Here is a 19,137-nt window from a genome sequence, read left to right on the forward strand (position 1 = left end):
TCTGTGTGTATTTAGTTCTTAATATTTGTGTCATCACTGCTTCATTCAGACACATCTTACATACTTGACCGTTGAATTTTAAGTAGTATAAAAAATGTTTAATTTTTAAATATTTAATTGAATTTTCCAGTTTCCAGATCTGTTTGAACTTGTTCAGTTCAGAAATACACTTGGTTTTACTTTTGACTGAAGGTTTGCAAAAAATAACAAAACTACATGTGAATTTCTCTAATATTAAAGTTAACTGAGAACTTATCATTTTTCAGAAGGTAAAAAACTTACATGAGGCTGGTGAAGCTCTTCAGCAGGCATTGTAAGTCATCATTTATGTTATCGTCAAGGAAGTCTGAAACCAAAGTTATATTAATGATTTTTGTCTTTGTTTCGGTTTTCTTCTCACCTTCTTCATTGTTCCTGACTTATCTCCAAACTCTGCTTCTTGTGATTCTCTTACTGTCAGTAACAGATCATCCATAGTTCCCCTCATTGTCATAGCTTACCTGACTACTTATTGGCACAATGCAGCCAATCAGAAGAGGTCATCTCAACCATAATTTATATGAAATAAGTCTATGGAGACAGACGTGACCTCCCGCAGACTCCACATTTCATCAGTTCTGCACATTTGTCCCAGAAGTTACAGGTAAGTCTAAAAGTTTGCATTACCCCTATAAACTGCTGGGGCAGTGTTACGGCATGATTTATTATCTAATGTACATGAGACTAAACATTAAACCTGAAATTAGATCTGTTTATGGTGTAACAAACCTGTGTCATCTATTTTATTACGCGAATGTCAAAGGGAACAATATCAGATATCAGGTGTTTGTATGAGGTCACGTTCTTGTTGGTCCTCTTTGTCTTGTTTATGTAAAAGATACTTTTCTCCCTATCATCCTGATGACTTTTTTTTACCTGTGTCTCCAGTATGTGCTGTCTAGTATGTTTCATCTCCCTGTCTGTGTTTCTAAGCCAGTCTGTGGTTTCTAGCTGGTATATTTAGTCAGATTTTTTCTATGTTTTCCTAGTTCCATGCTGGATTTACAATTTAAGCACATGGACTATGTTGATATGGACTATGAAGATACAGAAATCTGAAAGACTGATCTAAACATAGATGGAACATATTCAGTACTGGTTTGGTTGGACTTCAAAGGAAGCCCATCTTTACAGCTCAGACTCACCAGTACAGTTCGCGCCACAGATGTTGGGGAGTTGGGCTGTGTCGTCGCTGCAGGTCAGACCATTAGTGAGCTGGAAAATGCCATAGAACTTCCAGACACGGTTTCCAGTGCGGGTCATCTGGTTCACCGCACTGGTGTTAAAACGTGTCACCGTCTCCACAGCACAAGTTACTGGATAACGAGACAATTATGAAGAAGTGTTTTTATTTCTTTTTATATAAACATCAGCACCAGAGAAGATTTAAATGGGAAATAATGCCATGTATTCCAGGACTCTGACATATTTAGAAATATTTTTTGTTTTATGCCATGACACATATCAGAGTTTGATATTTATGATTTTTGTTATCACTTATAAACGTTTGAGCACTTCAACAAATGTTCAATAACTGGTACTCACTTTTGGCCATGAAGGTTCTGTCACTGAGTCCATTCGATTTTCCTTTTGTCGCCTGGATCATTAATTCCTGCAGATGACATTTGTTCACTGGCTGGCTGTCAACCAAACCACAGCTCAAGAGGAGCACCAGCAGAACCCTCATTTTACCCTCCATCCTATGTGGACAAGTCCCTTTTTCATGACATACATGTTTTCTGTGGAGTCACCAGCGTCCAATCTCAGAGGATGCCTTTTGTTCTTGTCTGATAAAAGTCCCTCCCTCAGTGTTTGACACTGACAGTCGTGCCAAGAAATCATATCTTTGGTTTCTGGAATTCAATAGAGCTGGAGGGCAGAAAAATGATCTGTGTGCATGAATACATCTTTTCTGTTTGACAGGTTACACCCTATTCATACTGGAAAGACGCCCACCCCCACCAAACAAAACCAAAAAAGCTGAAAAGGGAACAGTTGATGTTCCCATGTTTATCTTTTGGAAGAGCAAAGATTATAATCCCTCTAGAATCCAGACCATCACCAAAAATGAATCAGCTCTTTCTTGGCAGCTGAGAACTTTTTGAGTTGCTAACAAACAACCGCCGACTGTCAAATAGCCTCCTTGGTGTAGGTAAAAGACCCGACCCCCCCCCCAACAGCTAGCTAGCTAGCTCGCTAGCTCACTCACTCACTCACTCACTCACTCACTCACTCACTCACTCACTGTGTGTCTGCTGCTCTGATGTTGGTGTTGGGTGATGGGTTTTAACCACTTTACCTCATCCACAGACACCAAAGGAGAAAAGCAGCCGGAACAAAGCCGATAAAAGTCAGCATGATGCTGGTCACCTTCACTGGCCGTTCTGAAAAAGAAAGTTGAAAACCTTTAATGACAAACCAGGAACTGATGAATCAGTCAAATCCTGATCCAAATGATCGCACCCTCATCAATGCTGAGTCCTCCCCAGAAAAACTACCTTCTCACCTCAGATGCCCCACACGGTTGGTTTTGACTCCTCTCTTTTATGAACCAGAATTTATGTATAACTGTACCATACCATGGGTAAATATAGGTGCAGCTGATGTTGACTGTTGATCCTTTGACAGCAAAGATGTGACCATTGGTGTACTTCACCCCCCAAACATCCTGAGCCTGTAGAACTGGAAAATGTCAGAAACAACAATCAGATACATTCAGACATTCCTAAAATAACCAGCTTCAGAAAATAAAGCATTAATATTTAATTTTTAAATGATTTGAGGATGTGAAGTAAACTTTCAGTAGATGACTGCTTTAAAAGTGATCCTGCATCTGCTGTGTTTTACTGTGTTCAGAAAGAAAATATCCAAATGGTACTTGAACTTTTGATCAAGTTGAAGCAATTTTATTTGGTATTGAAAACTCAATTTAAATAAATTGAAATGACAAAACTAATGTCATTAAAAGTGTTCAGTTTTGTTTGTAACTCTTCACCCATACTTGTTACTTTCTGATCAAGTGTCTCAGTGAACCCATCTGTAACCCATTAGAAGTTACCATTTAGAGCAGTTTTTTATGGATTTATTTATTCATATTTTTTAAATTATTTTTATTTCAGTGTTTTATTTATTTATTTTTACCTAAAATGATTCTTGTCCACTATGATTGGATCAGCATTTTAAGTGAGCATGTGTAGTTTTGGCACAAAAACTCTTGAAGGTAAAGTGAAGTTGAATCATTACCTGGAATGATGAGGAGAAGGATGAAGGTTGTTGCTGTTAAACTCATGGTTGCTGTAGCTGCTGCTGCTGCTGTTGTTGCTGCTGTATGTTCACAGCATGTTGGCAGGGACCGAGGCTCCGCTGCATATTGGCATCTAGATAAATATAACCCAGATTATAGATATCTTAAAAACCTAATAAGAAAGGAATTTGCTAACTTTTTGTTATGAAAAACTGAAATTAACAACACTCAGGAAACTGTTAGATCCATTATATTAAAGTGATCTCTTATTTGCTTTTACCTTGTTATATTCTTTATTCTCATTATATTGTTTCTCATTACTTAATGTTTCCTATTATTTGCTAATGCTTAATGTTCATGATGCTTAATATGTCAACTCGAACTTCTCTGGTCAAGGGCGACAGAAATGCGGCGGCTGTTGGAGAAGTGGCGTTGACTGGAGACAGAGCTGCAGGGCCTGACACAGGAGCTCTTCTTTTAATCTGTCTGATATAGAAGAATGTGCTGTTTGCGAGCTAAGCTAATCAAATCAGTGAAGGCCTACATATAATCTCACCATTATGATTTACAGTCTTTTGCTTTGTTTGTGACCTGCTATCTTGTGTTTTCCCCCTCCCTTAGACACATTTGACTTCTGTAACTAGGGACCTCCTAATTTCAATAAAAGAAGGATGGCGGGAGGTGTGCGTCAGAACGTGTTGGAGATCTGTAACTGAGCACATCTCTCCGTTCTCCTTGCAAGTAAAATTCAAAACTGTTGTCTTTGCCTCATTTGTTCTTCTCGTGTTTCAGGTCGTTTGAACCTAACATTTTGGTCCTTCGAGCCGGATTCCAACACACCTAAAGGGTCCAGTGGGTGAGGCTGAACCTCAGGAAAGACCGTGGCCACGGCAGGCCGCCTCAAAGCGACCTAAGATACCCTTTCCGGGACTGAGCTTCAGCTCACTGATTGGACCCTGACGGTTGACGGAATTCCAGGAGGAAAAGGCAACAGTGGTGAGCATGTCTTGAATTCAAAAGTGTGTGTGTGATGATGATTGTCGGGGACTTAATGTAAAAATTGCGATAAACGCTAAGGCAGTGTTTTGGGAGAGAGGAACCCGAAAATCCTCTGTAAGACGCAATGAGAAACAAACCCTGTGAATACTAGTCAATGGCAGGTAAACAAGAGTACTAAGGGCAGTACCAAGGCAGGGCGAGGGAGTCCTGGCCACGTGAAAAAGAAATTAAGTCACGACAAATCATCCAAAAGAGTGATTGTGAGTGTGAAAGGATTGTTAAATACCACTAGGTATTTTCAATCATACCAAAGCAGTGGGACTGTAAGTGATAAGGCCCTTGTGGATGCAGAGGCAAGACTCTCCACTCGAAAGAGTTGAAGTGAGAAGTACCACAACGGTTTGATTAATTATCACCCCACTGAGATCAACATCCCAGTTTTAGGTCACCCTATGTGCAAGACTGGACCAAATTCTTAATAAAAAACAAAGAAAAAACAAAACAAAACAAAAAAAAACGGTAAATTAGGATAAGGTTAACTCATAAAATAAAAATAATAAAAATAGTCATAATAAAAAGCAGATAGAAAAGTAGAGCTAAAAGTAAAAATCTAAATCCTCCAAAAATGGGGACAAGTAAAAGCAAACAAAGGCTCAGAGATGAATTGCGGTGTAAGGACTGGAAATTCCTCGACGAACAAAATCCAAAGAAACTCACTAATCTAGATAAGTATATAACTGATTATGGATTCAAAGGACAGCTAAACTCACAACAAATTGTTGCCTCAGAGGTGAGACCTGGTTAAACTTAGCCATGATTAAGTGGGTTAAACTTAGCCATTAATTAAGTAGGTTATAACTTAGCCGTAATTAAGTTAAGAAAATAGGAAATTGTGTTTGTGTGTGAATGGAGGACTAAGCCATTGAAAGAGTTGATAGGAGAACTCTGCTAGTCCTGTGTTTTATTATTTTGCCTCATAAGAAAACGAAGTACTGGTGATCAGGGGACAAAGGACGGGTTTCATTCCTTAAAACTAACACCGCTGTGCAGATAGTGCACAGTAGAAGGCCGTGTTAGTGTCCTAGTGTGCCAGAGAACTTTTCTGTGAGACCACATAGTACAACATGCCGCTGTTCAAGAAAAAGGATGTCAAACTTGAGGGGGATGAAAAGTTTGTGGAAGGAGATGCAGAAGGTTCGGGGAAAATAAGTCAGGAAAGGTGGAGAAGAAAGTTGAATCTTTCAGGCAAACTCTGCACTACAGATATTCTGGAGTTGCAGACAAACCTGGAAATTAAGGCATTAAGGAGAGACATATAGATGGAACAAAGTAAGTTGAGAGATATAGCCATAGGAAAGACATAGGAAAGGCACAAAACAGGCACAAAACAGATGACGGAGAACCACATGACTGCCAAGAATTAGCTGAACAAACTGCAAAAAGTAGAAGTGATTTAGATCAACCTTTAAAAGCTGGAGCATTTTTGTTTATAGATGGCTCATCAAAGAAAAATGAGCAACCTTAAAAGAAGAATCTATGTATGACCAGCAGGAAAATCTATCCTACCAGAAAATCTGTGTAAATATGCTGCTATATTGAGCCATGGTGTAACACATGTCTCAACAGGAGGGACGGTAGGACAGATACAGCAGCTTTAAACAACCTATGGATTTAATTCTTATTAAAAAAAAATAAAAAAATTGTAGAACATGTCTGACGTGTGCAAGACATAATTCACAGGGAAATCTGAGACCAAGGAGAGGAAAATTTCCTGCTCCCCAATATCCATTCTGAAAAATGCATGGAAGAGACGGGGAGACCGTGGACAATGTGTCGATTTGGCTAAGCTCTATATAAACATTACAAGCACCGCAAGCCTAACTCCTTATGAGATCTTATTTGGAAGACTGTACAGGCTTCCTCAGTTCACAAACTACTGGGAGACAAATGATGAGTCTAATCTAGCTGATTACATGAGAAAAATGTAGAAAAACAAAAGCAAGGTCATGAGACCTCTGTCTCCCAACAGAAATTCCAACCGGTGGAGCCAGGAGATTGGGTCCTAGTGAGAAGCGTAAAAAAGAAACACTGGTAATCACCTAAGTGGGAAGGACCTGACCAAGTTCTTTTGTCTACACCTACTGCTGCTAAAATAGCTGAAAGATCAACTGGGTACACCTCACACATTGCAAGAAGGTCATTTCTGTTGAAAACTCCGACCGGGAAGGTGATGCAAAGTCTGATAATAGGGTGGACTTAGACGAATAGAGTCTGGGTAGACCCAAAAGTCAGTGAAGTTTTCAGAGCCACCGACTCACTTAGGGAGGCTACTTCAACAGGTTATGGTCCATAAATAGTGTACCGATTTCATAAACATCACAAGGACAGCAGCGGGTAAAATAAACAAAAGATAATACAAAAAATAGAAAAATACAGAAGATTGGCTAAAGCTGTAGTATGCTAGCCTCGGTGCTAGCTGTAATCATAGTATTCCTGATAATCACAATAGCTATACAAAGTCTCCAACTCAGTTGAAACCGAATAAGTTCAAATGATTCCCAAGTGGCTACAGAATGCAATTAGATGTTTGGGAGTGTGCGTTTTCTTCATATGTGTGTTTTTATTTGTATGATACCTCTGGAAACCCCCAGGTTTAAGATTAAATGTTACCAAAATACGGCATGACAAGCGAAGTGCAAATAACAACCTAAAGGACCAATGTGGCAACAGCAGGTCAGCTCTTACGCTGTATTTGACCTGTAAGCTTTTCATTCACCTGAAGCTCACCAGCGCCATTATTTCAGCTTCACTTCTTTAACACCTCTTTAATAGCTTGTTCGTTCTGAAAGTAGTTTTGATACAATTTTCAATGCAAAACGAAAAACTGTTCTTACTGTAAAATGATGTATGTTTTTTGTCTGTTGGAAAGTTCATTTGTTGCACCCTGCGGCTCATGCATGCATTATAATGTTCTGAAGTTGTGTCTCTGTTATTTATTTTATTTCTGGTGGTGTGGGGATGAGAGACTGTTTGATACATTGCCTATGAGAGCTACAGGACTATGTGCTTAAAAACACTTCTTATGCTAATTTCTGTGTTCCCTACGTCGGCTGATCAATTAGTCACTCACATACATAGATTTATGCCTGAACAGTGACGTCGTAATAAAAGATCTACATGGTTATCTTAAAATGTTCCTACGTATATTGATGCTATCGGTGTGCCACGCAGTGTTCCAGATGAGTATAAATTAGTGGATCAAGTAGCTGCTGGTTTTGAATCTTCTATTTGTTGGTGGTGTACAATAAATAAGAACGTAGACAGAATCAACTACATCCATTACAATGTTCAACGTTTAGGAAATTGGACTCAGAGCGGTTTTGAGGCTGTTCATAGTCAACTATCGGCTACTTCCCTTATGGCATTCCAGAACAGGATCGCAGTGGATATGTTGTTAGCTGAGAAAGGTGGTGTGTGCTGTGTTCGGAGATCAATGTTGCACCTTCATTCCTAACAACACTGCGTCAGATGGGAGTCTCACACTGGCCATAGAAGGCCTTCGCACCCTGAACAACAAGATGAAAGAGCACTCAGAAGCAAAGACCGCGATGTGGGACGAATGGATGAATGTGTTTGGGAAGTATAAGACATTGGTTACATCTATCCTGATTTCTGTAGCTGTTTTTGCTGCAATCCTTACCTTGTGTGGATGTTGTTGTATTCCCTGCCTGCGTTCTCTTATTAACCGCCTTATCACCACAGCTATTGCTCCCATGGAAAAACCGTATGGCTGAATCCCTTAATTTACAGACGAGCTGGATTTGACTACAGACTCTGAAGACTACGAGTGAATTGAGCTAATTTTCCCCTGAGTGTAAATGTATTTGTGTTCATAAACATGACTTTGAAAATCTACTGGAAGAGATTGTTAAATGACTATGAGAATTTGAAGCAAATATGTGATAAACAGGAGAGAAATGTTAGATCCATTATATTAAAGTTATCTCTTATTTGCTTTTACCTTGTTATATCCTTTATTCTCATTATATTGTTTCTCATTACTTAATGTTTCCTATTATTTGCTAATGCTTAATGTTCATGATGCTTGATATGTCAACTCAAACTTCTCTGGTCAAGGGCGACAGAAATGCGGCGGCTGTTGGAGAAGTGGCGTTGACTGGAGACAGAGCTGCAGGGCCTGACACAGGAGCTCTTCTTTTAATCTGTCTGATATAGAAGAATGTGCTGTTTGCGAGCTAAGCTAATCAAATCAGTGAAGGCCTACATATAATCTCACCATTATGATTTACAGTCTTTTGCTTTGTTTGTGACCTGCTATCTTGTGTTTTCCCCCTCCCTTAGACACATTTGACTTCTGTAACTAGGGACCTCCTAATTTCAATAAAAGAAGGATGGCAGGAGGTGTGCGTCAGAACGTGTTGGAGATCTGTAACTGAGCACATCTCTCCGTTCTCCTTGCAAGTAAAATTCAAAACTGTTGTCTTTGCCTCATTTGTTCTTCTCGTGTTTCAGGTCGTTTGAACCTAACAGAAACAGTCGGACCTTCTTCCTCTTTTGGGGCGTGTGCGGCCTGCGGGATACGGAATAGTGTCTACATAATCAGAATTTTATTCACTTTTCAGAAAATGAAGAAGAAACATCAAAGTGTGAGAATTGTGTGATGGGCTGTGTTGTGCTGTAGAGGTGTTTTTCAATGTGATAATGATAAAATACGTTTTTCCAGTAGGTTCAGAGTTGTTTCCATTTGTGTCGCCCCCTCTAACTGGAAAAGTAAAATTAAGGATGATTGGAAGTGTTTTGTGTAGCCATTAAATCAATTAATCTAATAAATTCACACTTGATCTGCCCTCTAAGGTTGCTACAGAAACATTGACACCTCAGTGTCTAAAATTAGTGCAAACAACTTCACACTTTTGTTTTTTTTTTCTGCACACAACCTCTGAAATTTTCTGTTTTCAACTGTCTTTTTGTTTTCAATTTAATTCCTACACTTAATTGAGACTCATTTTAAACTCACTCTAAAGAAAATAAAACAGCTTTGAATTTAATTAATATAGTTGACGGTTATCAAATTGTTTTGACGTTTGTTGTGCTTTAAACATTAATTTGCCTCGTATCTGTGGTAGCTTCTGCCTGAACCAGCTGCACATGCACCACTTTACCACCAACACTGTCACTGACTCTCTGTTTTACTCACAGAGCAGATCTGTTTTTACACTCTTGAAAAGAAAATCCTGAAAACTTACAGCATCAAAATTACATCTTTTTTTTCTTTTGTTAAATGGTTCTGTATTTTCGACCAGCCATGCATATAAATCATGGAAAGAGGAAGGAAACAGAACATGTTTTACTTCTTCAAAGTTCGTAGAAAATCGACTCCACTTCAGCGAGACGTCTTGACAGTCTGACTGCTCTTTTCTCAAGCTCAGAGAGCTGATCAGCTGCCAAGCGCTGATTTTCTCATGCTCAGAGAGCTGACCAGCCGCCTGCCCTGATCTGACCTGAACGGTCACGTCTGGACCTGCAGCAGCAGAGCAGCAGCCATGGGGTTGGCTGCAGCAGCCTTCCTCCTTCTCCTCATCGCTCCAGGTAAATGTCTTCGCATCAAAATAGTTAAATTGTCTTCAGCAGTTACAATAAAACAGACGGCTGATTTGGACGATGATGAGATGATTTTGTGATCAGAATTGACACTAAACTTTTTGAAATATAACCATAATCTGAAATAATCTGAAAAGGAAGGAACAAGCTTGGGTGCTGAGTTGAATAACCCTCATCACATATTAGTTTTGTATTATTTTTTGGGGGAGGAAAAAAACATATATGAAAGTGCCAAAGATTCTGTTCGTTAATATTTTCTAATTCTGAACAAATGAACCAAATTAAAGACAAACAGAGACTCAGACAAGTTCCAGTCACTTTACCCAACACAGTAAAACACAGCAGACGCAGGATCACCTTTATAGCAGTCATCTACTGAAAGCTTACTTCACATCCTCAAATAAATCATTTAAAAATTAAATTTTAATGCTTTATTTTCTGAAGCTGGTTATTTTCTGAATGTCTGAATGTATCTGATTGTTGTTTCTGATATTTTCCAGTTCTACAGGCTCAGTATACCAGTAGTTGGAGGGTGAAGTACACCAATGGTCACATCTTTGCTGTCAAAGGATCAACAGTCAACATCAGCTGCACCTATATTTACCCATTGAATCATAAAGTTACAGATAAATTCTGGTTTCTAAAAAAGAGGATTCCTAATTTTGAGAATCTGAAGTCAGTCCCAGAGTATTCAGGTCGTGTTGAGAATATCTGTGATGACAAGATCAACAGATGTACTCTGATCATCAGAAACTTGACAGAGAGCGACTCAACTGTTTACATGTTCATATTCATAACTGATCGACATTATTGGAAGTATTATGGTAAACCTGGAGTCACTCTGAGGGTCTCAGGTAATGTTTTGTTCTGCATCTTTATGACATCAGTATCTGATGGGTGGCGTGCCTCTGTGTCAGTCTACCATGAGTTGTTTTTCTTCCTCAGATCTTCAGGTGATCAGATCAACTCAGAATCTGAGCTGTGACAGCTGTTCTCTGACACCTCAACAAAACTGTAACTTGTTCAAGACTGAACAAACGATCCTTGGAAACATTTATTATGCAGCTCCAGAAGACAATATTCTTACAGACGACTGCACCTGTAGGATAGGAGAAATAGGACATTCTGGTGAGTTCACCAAACTGTAACATAATATCATCTCTACACTGATGCAGAAATAGTTTCACTGTGTTAAAGTAGAAACCAGCAACAACTCCAATGTCAATCATATGATCCTTTCAGTCACAGTAAAAGTCAGAATTTGGACATCAACTGGCCACAGTTCTTTTCTGTGCCCGTGTCATATTGTGATTTGAATCATTGTTTGACAGTAAGAGCAGTTTTGTGCATTGTGTGTTACAGGTGTGAGGTTCAAGGCAGCGACTTCCACTTCTACTGAAATCTGTGTTGTCAAAGGATCAACAGTCGACATCAGCTGCAAGTGCAGATATTCAAGCCAGTTACCATACGATGATACTTTCTGGGTTATAAAAGCTTCTGATGTGGAACTCAGCTCCAACTCACATCATTCATATACGTGCTTTAAAGAGGATTTAAAGTATCAGTCAAACTACTACTACAACTACAGATATACTATGAGGATCACAAATGTGCATAAGAACGACTCAGCTGTCTACAAGTTCATGATCAGAACAAACACAGGTGGTTGGAGATTAACTGGTGAACCTGGAGTCAGACTGACTGTACCAGGTAACTCTCAGCATGTCAGTGTGTTGACGTCAGCAGTTGTTTCTATAGTAACGGTGTGCTTGTTGATGACAGACCCAGTGCTGCAGGTACGTGTGAGTAGACAAGAGAGCAGCAACAGGAGTGAGCTGACGTGTCAGAGTCAGTGTGGAGCGTCTCTTTATCCTTACATATGGTACAAGAATGATGAGAAAGTTGACGGTGTCACAAGAATTCATGATGTTTCCCTGAGTATAAATTCTCCAGCCAGATATTCCTGCACTGTTATAGGATACGAATCTTTCCGCTCTCCTGCAGTGTGTAAGTAAATAAGACTGATTTGGATTCAGTCACTGATTATGGGATGTTTATCCAGGATGATGAGTCTCCAGTTTAGGATGTTCACTACTGTTCAGTCGCTATATTGATGTATGTATAAATACATATATGTGCACCAACCACCTTCTTGTTCTGTAGTAACATTCTTATTGTTGTGATGTCCTGCAGATGCTCCTGAAGGTCCATTAGTGTCAGTGAGTCCCTCTGGTGAGGTTGAGGAGGACACTACAATCACCCTGAACTGTAGCTCTGATGCTAACCCGGCAGCTAATTACAGCTGGTACAAGGAGGGTGAAAACTCATCAAAATCATCAGAGCAGAACTTCGTCATCACTCAGGTCACAGCCAAAGACAGTGGACGTTATTCCTGTCGAGTCTGGAACCTGTTAGGACACAGTGAGTCTACAGTGAATGTGACTGTTGTCCCAGGTGGGTTTTTATTTCTTCATTACAGGTAAAATGTGTAAATCAGAATTGAATCTAACAACTGTAGACATTTGTCATTGTATAATAATTTTAAACGTATTACTGTGTTTTACTCTGTGTGTATTTAGTTCTTAATATTTTTGTCATCACTGCTTCATTCAGACACATCTTACATACTTGACCGTTGAATTTTAAGTAGTATAAAAAATGTTTAATTTTTAAATATTTAATTGAATTTTCCAGTTTCCAGATCTGTTTGAACTTGTTCAGTTCACTGTCAGCAACAGCTACTAATAACCAGCATTATAACCAGGGATGGGATTGTGTCTGTTCTGCAGAAAGAGGGTTAAAAATCTCAAACTTTGTTCATTTATTTAATTTTCCGTTGAGCAGTTCGGCCATGGAAACTGGCAGCCATCGGATCAGGTGTTGGGATTTTCCTTATTGGACTTACAGGAGTCTTTGTTGTTTTGTTTAGGTAAGTTGATGATTTCGGACCCTGTTTCATATGGAGAGGCTTTTTACAGGCAACGTGATGATTTGCAGAAGGAATTAAAATGTGGGAAATATGCAATATTTAAACTGAGTGTTGATTCAGCGGTGACATCAGTACGAGTGAAAACGTTTGTTGTTATGGCAACCAAACCACACTCAGATGCAATTAAATACATGCAGAATTATTCTACATATTTCCGATTGTTATCATTTAGATTTGCTGCTACTCTTTTATTAATTTATTTTTTTTATTAAATCACCAGGAAGAAGAACACACATAAGAAGTCAGTAGAGACAAAAGTGGTAAACTCATTTGTCTGAGAAGCATCCTGTCAATCTCTAAATGCAGTTTAATAAAGAGAGGAGACATTTAGTTGATCTTCCATTTCAGTTTTTGGATTCCAGGCCTCCATTAAGGAGCTCAGCAAATAAGCAATTTTCAAATCAGTTCAAACATCAAGCTGACTGAAAGAAGCACAGTCATGAATGGCATTTTACATTTGCAGGATATATCCAGTAAGCTGGAGGAGGAATATACCAGCATCCACTTCCCCAAAGCCCAGACAGATCTGTGCTCCAAAGTCAAAACATCTGGACACCTCGAGCCAAAACATGTGGAGGAAGAAGATGTGCAGTACTCTGAAGTCAGTTTTCACAGACCCAGCTCTGCCCCGAGGTCAGCCACTGCCCTCCTGCCATTTATCCTTAAACTGTTATAATTAAGATTTTCACTGTTTCTGTGTTTTGTGGACATTTTTGCCAAAGCTGCACTTTTGACTTTGTATTTCCCCCCCTTATTTAGGACAACTGGTGCCGTGGACAGTACTGATGCAATCTACAGCACAGTCAAGTAGAAACCTTTCATTTGTGTTTTTATCTTCCGATGTTGTTCTGTTGGTGAAATGAGTCATCAGAAGCATTTTTAGAACCAAATTTCCCAACTAGAAAACCCACTTCCTGTCAGCAAAAATTGGATTTTTTTTTGTGTGCATGACATGAACATATTTTACTTCTTTTTACTTTACTTCTTTACTTAATACTTGGTTTTTCGCGTCACACGACTGCAACAGCTTGATATATTTTTTACCTTTCTGTATCAGTATTTATTACCCTCTTGATTTTTTGCAATCAGTTCATGAATTTAGGTTTTATTTTTGTTCAATTGAAAGTAATAAATGCAGGGGAAGCAACCATGGCTACCACTTCCTATTCTGCAGTTGCATTCGAACACAATACGGGTGTCACAGTGCCTCCTACCATTCACAGTCAGTAACGCACTCATGATACTCCCAATACCCGAAAAATGGATCCCAACCTTCAGATGGAACTTTTCCTTATTGTCTACATTTTGGCTTTTATAATGCCAAAAAATGCTCCTGAAGTCAATGTTCAGATGAAAAATACGTTCCTGCAGCAAAGATGAAGCCTTAGCCGGGTGGAATACACGACCAAGTCAGCAATACTGTATACACAAACTACAAGTTTTTCATGGTGGACTCTAGTGTTTAGAGAACACATGTGTAACTTTTTACCCTGTCAAGTGTTAAAGCACAGCTAAAAACATGACATCTGACCTGTCATAATATTAGAATGTCAGTCTCCTCCCTCGTTGACTGCTCCACAGTATTTCCCCTTTAGACCCAAAGAGGTTCTGAGTTCTTTTGGCCCAGACTGGAGCTTTTTTGAGTGCTGCCTATTCCTTTGTAGTGTAGGGAAAAAACCTTCATGCTCATGTGATGAATCAAAGGAAAATTTACTTTAAAAGCGGTTTAATCAAAGAACAGATGCCAATACATTTATGTTACATCTGAAATATATATAAGATGTGTCTTGTGGGAAAAACAAGGATGGAATTTAAGCAAAGAACCTTATAAGGAAAAGAAATTGAATTTTCTCTGCACAGCAGCACATAACAATTCCAACAAGTGTTTCAACAGTCTGTCAGAGAGGCTCACAGAATTTTTTTTCACAAATATCCATATCTGGAAAAGACACCTGTTTCTAAAAAAAGGCAATGTTTCTTCATAGAGAAATACATTTTCCAAGCCACACCAAGTTTTCATGGCCATGAGAATAAATTTCTGATAATCAATACAACAGAGAATACAACCCCTTTTTTTCTTTTACAATATGAAAATTCACAGGATGAGAACACTATTAGTCTGATATCCACTTTTTTTTTTTGCAGTACCACTTGCTACCTCTCTTCAATGAGAAATTGATCCCAAAAATCCCAATGGGCATTTTGCAAACATATGTAATCAAATTCATGTGATTATACAATTGAGGTTTCAGTTAATAAGCACTGACAGGACACTTTACCACTCATGGGGGTAGACAGGCTAATTCTATGAAAGCTTTCCACATTTTAAAAACATACAGCTTCTTGTCTATGTGGATGTTTTTGTGCACGAGTCAACAACCTCTTTGAACAAAACCTGTACAAATTCAAACATGGCTTCTCAACTGTGTCGACTATCTATAGTAGCTTGCAAATGTATTCACACTCCTTGAATGTTTCCACCTTTGGTCACAACCACAAACACTGAAATTTAATGTGAAAAACCATACAAAGAATTATTCATTCCCCTTTTCTCTGAATGCAACCAATTGCCTTCAGAAGTTGACCTGATGATTGTTGAATGATGTGTGTAATCTAATTTCAGCACAAATACAGCTGTTCTGTGCAACAAGCAAGGTTGGGAAATAAAAAGCTTTGAATCTCACAGGTTAGGGTTAGCTGAGATCCACAGCTCAAGAATCTGTCCACAGCACAACTACTGGTTGAGAGGTGCCAGAAGAAAGCCATTGTAAAAAGAAAACCATAAGAAGTCCTTTTGCAGTTTGCCAGATGCCATGTGAGGAAACATGTGGATGAAGGTGCTCTGATCAACACTGCAGATCACTCTGGACACAACATCTCAGGGGTTTTCTTCTTTCCATATTTTGGGCAATATGTAAAGAATACCTGCTAAACTGCAAAATATATTCCATATTTTAACTGGCCCGCTTAAAAGTTATACTTCTCAAGAATCTGTGGCAACATCTGAAAGCTACCATTTACGAACGCTCCCCATCTAATCTGACTCAGCCTGAGTGTCTTTTCGGAGAAGAATAGGTCAAATTTATAGTCTGTAGATATTCAAACATGGTAGAGACATACCCCAAAAGACATGCAGCTGTGATTGCAGAAAAAGGTAGATATAATTAGATATATATAAATAGATATATAATTTGTACTCTGTATAATTTTTACTTTAGGAGTGTGCAGCTTAGTGTTGGTCTTTAAGACAAAATTCCAATAAAGCATATTTCCATTTGTGGTCGTAGAAAGGTTCAAGGGGTACGACAACTTCTGCAATCCACTGTAGTTGAACAACTCCCAGCTGAGATGTAAAACACCTCCCATCTTATAAAGTCTATTTCGACTTGTGGACTCGCATGTGAGATCTCAGAGTGGATTTTAGCGTGTATGCTTCTCGGCATTATGGGTTCTTATGTGGGCGGTAAAGTCCTTCTTCAGAATGAAACCTTTCTCACATGTTACACATACATGTGGCTGCAGACCTGTGTGAATTGTCATGTGATCGCGCAGACTCTTTTTTCGTAAGAAGCCTTTCTTGCACGTCAAACACACATATGGCTTCTCACCTGTATGAATTAAGATGTGAGAACTCAGGTGACCTTGTTGTGTGAAAGATTTCCCACATGTTTTACACACATATGGCTTTTCACCTGTGTGAATTCTGATGTGAATGTGCAAAGTGGACTTAAATTTAAAACGTTTCCCACAGGTATCACATTTTAAAGACTTTTCACCTCTGTCAGAATTACAGTTTCTTATTAGTTTGCTAGGTTTCTGAACATCTTTAGCATGCCGCTTACCTGCACGCTGTCGGGGTTGTGTTATATTCTTGTCTTGCTTGGTTGACCGAGAGCCACCACGTCTAGTTTTCCTTTGACCTATGACTTTGTCCTCACGACAGCTGGTGGAAAGCAGTAGCAGTGGGTCACTGTTTGGTTCTGACATCACAGGATTCAAAAGTGGCAACTTGGTCACAGACTGTTTTGTAGTTTTATCAGGATTTAGGGTCTGAACCTCCCTGTATACTTCAGAACTAGGGGGGGAAAGGGATGCGTCAGTCTCCTGCTTCAATACAACTTCCTCCGCAGTGATCCTGAGATGTTCCTCTTTCATGTGTTGAGGTTTTGTGTCCTCTGGGTCCAGACCAGCGTTCCTCTCAGTGTTCCAGTGCCCCTGGTTGATGAGAACTTCCCCATCTTCCTCCTTGCACATGACAAAATGTTGCCCTTGAAAATCTAGAGTGTCACAGAATAAAAAAGACTGAATTAGAATGAGGCTGAAGCTTGGCTGAGCTGTGAATACTGGGACTATTCAGCTCACCTTTGTGTTGTGGATGGTTTTGTTTGCGAAGAGTTGATCCAGAGTCATTTTGTTGATCTCCCTTATGATTACTGTCCTCATGTGTGCTGTGAGAGAACAGCTGCAGGTTTGGTTCTGATTCCTCAGAATTCATTACCGACATGATGGCTAAAGTCTTTTGTAGAGAATCATCAAGATTCAAGTCCAAAGTAAGATATTCACTGGGGTCATGATCCTGATCAATAGAAAGAAGCATTTCATTGTTTTGAATCACAGGTTGCTCCTTCTTGTAAGTGCTGGACAGATGTTCTTTTATTTGTGGAGGATCTGAGGCCAGACCATAGTTCCAGTGATGGTCAGTAAGAACCCACTTGTCTTTATAGGCATGTTGCTGTGGAAAGTCTGGAGAGACAATTCATTGTTATTGACACTTTATAAATAAAGCTTATATATATATATATATATATTTAAAAGTAGTAAAAAATAGACTACAAAATATTAAGTGGTGAAATATGCTCCACTTTCTTGGTGAATTGCCCTGTGTGACCCATTCATAAAGCTTCCTTTAATTCAGCATTTTTGAGCTGGTTTGTGAGGTCTCTGCAGACATCAGTAACCAGAGTTACGCGTTTCTTAAAACTGGACAGAAGACGAAGCAGATGACTAAAAATTAATCCTTTAAATGTTCGATGAGTTTGAGAAAGTCTGCCTCTTTTGGAGCATATATGGCCCTGGTCTGTGCTCCTGTTGTGGTTTAGTGTTTTTTTTCTCGAAAAGGTCAAATTGCATGAATAGACTGCCAGCGTTCTGAATCGGAATGTTTTGTGAGTATGTAGACTATTGCCAAATCCAACTCACTTGAGATTATAATAGAAAGCAACACTAGATGATACTACACTTATTTTGAAAACATTAAAAACGCGCGGAGAACAGGGCACACGGGCCAAGACCGAGTCTTGTATGGTAACCAAAAGAGTTCTAAAGATTATTCGAAAGGTGCATATTCTGTAAGCATTATGCATAAAGACAATACACACGTATTTATGCAGGTAGGGAGGTAGGGAGTATCGTCGTGTCTGGTCTCAATTTTTCCAAAAGTCGATGCTGACTATCGATCTTTTCTTCATACTCGCTAATCTTTTGTTGAAATGCTACTAATATGTCTTCCGCAGCAATAGTTAGCAACCTTTTCACGAAAGACTTCAAGTCTTCACCCGAAGACATTATAAATAACGGAGTGTGTATAAAGAGAAATTCAAAGCTAACCACCGCTAAACACGGTAAACCGGAAATTCCTTAATTCCCGTTCCGGCACTGACGTAGTTTTAGGGGAGATTTTGCTCATTTACAAGATTCTTATGTTCATATGCACATTAATTACAGTAGCAGTCATTTCCAATACGTTTTTGGTTTTGAAGGCTGAATATAACATGGTCAAGAATAACAAAAAGAGGTTCCTGTGCGTGGGGTCCTATATGCGTTTTATTTAGGCTTTATAGTTTGTTTTCTTGTAAAACATTTCCCTCGTGCTGCGCAAACATATGGTTTTCATCCGTGTGGATTGTCATGTGTTGAGTATTTCTTTGTCATCAACAGCCAGTCTCTTGCTCACAATCCTTTCCAAATATCCAAAAAGAGGACAGTTTTTGGCAACTAAAATAAAGATGAGACAACATATGCCCCCACAGCCTGTCCGGTTGTATTAAAAACTCTTATTCGCATTATCAGTTCACTAGTAATCTATCGAGTTGATTTTTGTTCAGATATAAATCTGTCCACGGTAAACACAAGACGGTGACAGGATGTGACTTCAAACACAAATAGACAACATTGCAAATAATTTGTCAGGAAAGGTTTGGCAAATTTTCACTTGATTTATTTATTTATTTGCAGAAGGCCAATG

The 19,137-nt window shown here is 39.0% G+C and overlaps 3 protein-coding genes across 16 annotated transcripts in view; 2 read left to right on the top strand and 1 right to left on the bottom strand.

Moving 5' to 3' along the window:
• LOC105419525 (B-cell receptor CD22-like) overlaps positions 1–5,665 on the top strand; it is a 33,762-nt gene extending 28,097 nt beyond the window's left edge. For 4 of the 12 annotated variants that reach the window (XR_003891569.1, XR_003891576.1, XR_003891577.1 and 1 more), the window contains 5 exons: positions 267–313; positions 461–643; positions 1,029–2,191; positions 2,350–2,562; positions 4,076–5,665. The gene's annotated coding sequence lies outside the window, so the exon portion shown is untranslated. The remainder of the gene's footprint in view (positions 1–266; positions 314–460; positions 644–1,028; positions 2,192–2,349; positions 2,563–4,075) is intronic. The other 8 variants (XR_003891571.1, XR_003891578.1, XR_003891573.1 and 5 more) reach the window with 6 other exon arrangements.
• Positions 5,666–9,531: 3,866 nt separating this feature from the next.
• On the top strand, positions 9,532–14,845 carry LOC105419526 (sialic acid-binding Ig-like lectin 6). Of its 2 annotated transcripts, XM_029850809.1 has the most exons (10): positions 9,537–9,892; positions 10,405–10,758; positions 10,850–11,032; positions 11,267–11,614; positions 11,687–11,911; positions 12,098–12,358; positions 12,749–12,833; positions 13,114–13,153; positions 13,357–13,526; positions 13,653–14,845. In XM_029850809.1, exons 1-10 carry the CDS (start codon positions 9,847–9,849, stop codon positions 13,702–13,704), a joined length of 1,764 nt encoding a protein of 587 aa, XP_029706669.1. In that variant the 5' UTR covers positions 9,537–9,846; the 3' UTR covers positions 13,705–14,845. The 2 variants fall into 2 exon arrangements, with proteins under 2 accessions (XP_029706670.1, XP_029706669.1); XM_029850810.1 differs by lacking the exon at positions 11,687–11,911 and having other exon boundaries at positions 9,532–9,892; positions 11,267–11,374.
• Positions 14,846–15,303: 458 nt separating this feature from the next.
• Positions 15,304–18,998, bottom strand: LOC115253280 (histone-lysine N-methyltransferase PRDM9-like). 2 transcript variants are annotated; one of them, XM_029850817.1, is made up of 4 exons: positions 18,272–18,997; positions 17,256–17,636; positions 16,736–17,170; positions 15,304–16,501 (listed from the first exon to the last, which is right to left on the bottom strand). In XM_029850817.1, exons 2-4 carry the CDS (start codon positions 17,488–17,490, stop codon positions 16,314–16,316), a joined length of 858 nt encoding a protein of 285 aa, XP_029706677.1. In that variant the 5' UTR covers positions 17,491–17,636; positions 18,272–18,997; the 3' UTR covers positions 15,304–16,313. The 2 variants fall into 2 exon arrangements, with proteins under 2 accessions (XP_029706677.1, XP_029706676.1); XM_029850816.1 differs by having other exon boundaries at positions 15,304–17,170; positions 18,272–18,998.
• Positions 18,999–19,137: the final 139 nt, after the last annotated feature.

Source organism: Takifugu rubripes, chromosome 17 (genome assembly GCF_901000725.2).
Source record: "Takifugu rubripes chromosome 17, fTakRub1.2, whole genome shotgun sequence".
Taxonomy (NCBI): Eukaryota; Metazoa; Chordata; class Actinopteri; order Tetraodontiformes; family Tetraodontidae; genus Takifugu; species Takifugu rubripes.